Here is a 4,969-nt window from a genome sequence, read left to right as displayed (position 1 = left end):
GAGCAGTTAAGATACCAATGTACAGAGAATGAGGGACACATGGTGAAAACTGAGGTTTCAGATTTTATGGAATGAAATTATATAATGAATTAGGTAGCCACGTACAGTTTTTCTACATGAGTAATACCACTTATTACTTATTATTCTACCTACAAAACAAGAACAAATTACTTACAATGATATATGTCATTTGAGAAGAAATTATTCTTAAGACATCAATGTTTCTAGTGAAGTAAATGAAAACTTCTCACTATTTCTGATCAAGGTTGAAAAACTTAGTGAAGGTTAAAAAAGGACAAGGGAAACAACTGTCTATATAACAGACAAAGCAGGGAGCTTAATAAAATGGTTATTTAAATTGTATAGAGAAGTTGAAACAAACAAAGGAAATTCAAGGACAGAATAAAAGGAGCAATTCTGGCCCAACCTGTGTTTCTCAGTGGTTGAGCATCAACCTATGAACCAGGAGGGCTCCGTTAGATTTTTGGTCGGGGCACATGCCTGGGTCGTGGGTTCAATCACCAGGAGTGGGTATGCAGGAGGCAGGCGATCAATACTATTCTCTCATCATCCATGTTTCTCTCTCTCCCTTTCCCTTCCTCTCTGAAATCAATAAAAATATGTTTTTTAAAAAAATAAAAAGAGCAAGTCTAAAAAAACACAATGTGATTAAAGAATCACAATTTCTGGTTTTAAATTCTTTACCCCAAAATCAAGGGCACTTTTTACCTCGAGATGATTGTCTCCTTTGTACCTGCCATCCCAAAAAATCTTTTCAGGGCCCTCTTTATGTCCCTGTTCCTGAGACTGTAGATGAAGGGGTTCAGCATGGGTGTGACCACAGTGTACATCACTGATGCTGCTGCACTTGAGTGTGAGCTTTGGGTAGCAGCAGAGCTGAGATACACTCCTATGCTTGTTCCATAAAATAACGAGACAACAGAGAGGTGAGACGCACAGGTAGAAAATGCCTTATACTTCCCCTGAGCTGATGGGATTGCACGTATAGAGGACACTATCTTAGAGTAAGAGTAAAGGATACCAGCGAGGGGAGCACCACCCAGTAGCACAGTTATAAAATACATCACCATGTTGTTAAGAAAGGTGTCGGAACTGGCAAGTTGGACCACCTCTTTGAGTTCACAGAAAAAGTGGGGGATTTCCAAGTCTGTACAGAAGGACAATTGCAACACCATTAAACTTTCTAACAAGGATTGCAGGGCACTTGTGATCCAGGACACTAGAACCAGCAGTCCACAGAGTTGGGGATTCATGATGACCATATAGTGCAGGGGGTGGCAGATGGCCACATACCTGTCATAGGCCATCACGGCTAGAAGGAAGTCATCCAGTCCTGCAAAGAGTAAGAAAAAATACATCTGTGTGATGCAGCCTTTAAACGTGATGGCTTTGCTCTGTGTCTGGATGTTCAACAGCATCTTTGGGACGGTGGTGGAGATGAAACAGATGTCTACCAAGGACAGGTTGGAGAGGAAGAAGTACATGGGCGTGTGGAGGTGGGAGTCTGAGCTGACAGCTAGGATGATGAGCAGGTTTCCCAACACAGTGATCAGGTACATGGAGAGGAAAAGCCCAAATATGAGGGGCTGCAGTGCTGGTTCCTCTGACAATCCCAGAAGAAGAAATTCTGAAATCAGAGTATCATTCCCAGGTCCCATGGGGTGGAGGTGACTAGTAGGAAAGAAAATATAGCATGATTAGTTTTTACACAAATTGCCATTACAAGCATAGTTGAAATGCTACAATTATATTTTGTAACAAAGCAACAATATTTACTTTTTGTACGTATCATCCCCCATGACATCTTTGATTAGGAATTCCTCTTTCTCAAACTTTTTTTGCAAGGTGGTCATGGATTACACTGTTTTAATGAGAAATGCTTTCATACACTTAAGGAATATTTATTTATATTTCCTACCTCTAGGGAAAGTGTACAGGTTGCTCAGAAACAAAATTTATAGAATATAATGATAGTGAAAGAATATATACAACAAATATATCATATACCAAGTTAGATGGTGTCATGTGAAGAAAAATAAAGTAATTATAAAAGAGAGTGGCTGGGGTATTATTTTATACTGAAAGTTCTGGCAGCCCTGCAAACAAGGTGGCAATTGAACAGAGACCTCAAGGAAGACAGAGGGGGTGACATGAGGTTATTTGGGGTGAGGGTTATGTAGGAAAAGAGGCAGTGCCAAATATCTGAGATGACACTAGTTTTAAGTATTAAAGACTCAAAAAGGGTCAGGAATGGTGAAATAGAGTCAAAAAGTCACAATAGAAAATATTACAGTGCATCATACATAGTGAGGGTATATGGTTCTCTTTGTTCAGGTGTGTGTGTGTGTGTGTGTGTGTGTGTGTGTGTGTGTGTGTGTGTGTGTGATCCAGCAAAAATTACTGGATCACAATGTAAAGGCACCTCTTCTTTTGGGACACAGTAAAAATAATCTGGAATTCAACGCAATAAATGTGAGAACAGTTTAAAAGGTAGCAGCAGAGCTGAGATACAGGGAAAAATAGACCCATGGCACCCGTTCTTCCATGAGCATTCTCTGAGATCTCCTTATACTCACTCTTGTGCTGATGAGAGAAAGCCCCACAGAATGTAAGAAGAGTTCCAGGTCCATGAGGCACCAGCTGTAGAAGAGTGAACTAGAACTCACACTTCCCTGATGCTAAGTCACTGCTTTTCTGCTCTGCAAGGCTGCCTCCCTCTGTCAGTGCTTCACAAAGGAAAGGAAATGCTAAGGTTGAAATAAAGCAGAATCCTGAGAGCTGAGCAGACAGAAGGGAGGGTCTGATCCTGCTGTGGGAGGAGAGAGGCTGTGGAATTGTGCTCTGAGATGGAGAGAAGAAAGGGGCTGAGAAGGAATAACTTCAGAACTAACAACTTCAGAACTAAGGACAGCAAATGTGTGGGACTTGAGTCCATCCCTTTCACTATTTCATCAGCCTGACTGTTCCCCCAGAAGGAACGGTTATTAAAAGCTTTACTTCTCCCCAAGATGCTTTCCCACAGTGCTCACTCTGGCACCCCCAATGGCATCACTCACTGTATTTGGCTCTACTGGTCCTTCCTTCCTTGGAAATTGATGTGGAAAGAGCAAGAAATGCAGGTCAGGTGCTGGTTTTCCAGAGCAGTTGAACATCTTAGAGAGGCACAGAGAGGATGCTCTTAGCCTGTGGCTGAGGAGCTGCAGGTGAGTCTGCAGAGGGAGGTCCAGAGGCTGAATTCTCAGGGCTCCTCATTAAATGGACTGTTTTACTGTTGCTCAGTTTTCTAAGAAATTCAGCCCCTTTGAAACCAAGGGACTAGAAATAAAAGGCAACTTTTCTGCCAGTTTGGTCTCCATTGGATCACCTTGGGGTCCAGATGCATATTCCCTTCCCACTGATGGGTCCACCTCCCCTGGAATGAACATCTCCCCAGGGTATGTAAGTGCTCATGCAGGACACATGGACAGGATAACATCCTGAGCTTCTGAGCTGCTATGTGTCACATGATTGTCTGACCCAGAGGCTTATTGATGTCCCTGACCACACCCATCCCAAACAGGAACCTCTCAGAAACTTCCCCTTGACCTCAACTTTGAAAACCAGAGATCAATTCTGAAGATTCACTTGATGGGGGGTAAATTATTTTTGGCTGCAGAGATAGAGTTTCCTTTGTACAAGTTCCCCAGATCCAATTATTCAATTTTTTCATCTGGAGTAAATGCATTCACATCTTTAAACTCACATGGGTACATATTTTTTTCTGGCTAGTGAGGCTATTCAGAGCATTCCGTTACGATGGGAAAGAGTACTTTGAATATAAAACCAGTACCTGATAGTGACTTAGAGCAGTCACTGCCAAACATAGTTGTAAAGAACTAGATAAAGATTATTATTGGACCATCAGTGCTCTGTTGCAGCTACTTAACGCTGCCATTGTAGTGTGAAAGCAATTGTAGGGAATACCCACACAGATGGGCTTGGCTGTAGTTATTCATTTTCTGTGGATTCTGTAATAACTAAGCCCAAATTGGGTGGCTTAAAACAACAGGAATTTATTTCATCAAGTTCTTGATGCCAGAAGTCTTTCCTCAGGATGTCAGAAAGGCTGCCTTCCCCAGAGGCTCTAAGGGAGGCTGTGCTCCTTGCCACTTCCTGCTTTTCATGATTCCAAACATCCCTGGGCTTTGTGGCTGCATCATTCCAATCTTAGGAGACATATGGCCTTCTTTTCTCTGTGCCTCTCCACTGTATCTCTTATAAGGAGCCTGGTCATTGGTTTTAGGGTCCAACTGGATAATTGAGGATGATTGCATCTTGAGATCCTTAATCTTATGAAATAAAAGACTAATATGCAAATTAACTGTCACTCCCACACTCCCTTACTCCTTCACAAAGATGGCAGTTGCCACAGAGCTGGAGCGAGCAGGAGGCTTGAGTTACCGCTGGCAATGGAGGAAGCCAAGCTTCCCGCCTGCCCTACCTGGCCCTGAGCTCCGCTCAAGGCTACAAAGTTTCAATTATAGAAGATAAATAAATCCCAGATACCTGCTTCCAGCCCGAGGGCGTGGCCAGCCTGAAAACGGCCATCCGCCCCTCACCCAGGCTGTCCAGGCACCCCAGCCGGGACCCCCACCCTGAAGGGGCTGTGGGCAGCCTGTAAACAGCCCTCATCACTTCACCCAGGCTGGCCAGGCACCTTAGCGGGACACCTACCCTGATCTGGGACACCCCTCAAGGCAAACTAGCAGCCCCCACTCGTGTACCCGGCCTCTGTCCTATATAATAAAAGGGTAATATGCAAATTGCCCTACCAGCAGAACAACTGGGAATGACTGGTCACTATGACACACACTGACCACCAGGGGGCAGACGCTCAGTGCAGGAGATGCCCCCTGGTGGTCAGTGTGCTCCCACAGGGGGAACTCTGCTCAGCCACAAGCCAGGCTGA

At 43.9% G+C, this 4,969-nt stretch overlaps 1 protein-coding gene across 1 annotated transcript; it reads right to left on the bottom strand.

Moving 5' to 3' along the window:
- Window positions 1-725: 725 nt before the first annotated feature.
- Window positions 726-1,679, bottom strand: LOC102434157 (olfactory receptor 7A10-like). Its single transcript, XM_006107058.1, has one exon. The coding sequence runs from the start codon at window positions 1,677-1,679 to the stop codon at window positions 726-728; it is 954 nt and encodes a 317-aa protein (XP_006107120.1).
- Window positions 1,680-4,969: the final 3,290 nt, after the last annotated feature.

The sequence above is a fragment of the Myotis lucifugus genome, unplaced genomic scaffold (assembly GCF_000147115.1).
Source record: "Myotis lucifugus unplaced genomic scaffold, Myoluc2.0 scaffold_995, whole genome shotgun sequence".
NCBI classification, from domain to species: Eukaryota; Metazoa; Chordata; class Mammalia; order Chiroptera; family Vespertilionidae; genus Myotis; species Myotis lucifugus.
Note: the sequence above shows the minus strand (reverse complement) of the source record. Positions and strands in the feature narration are given on the sequence as shown.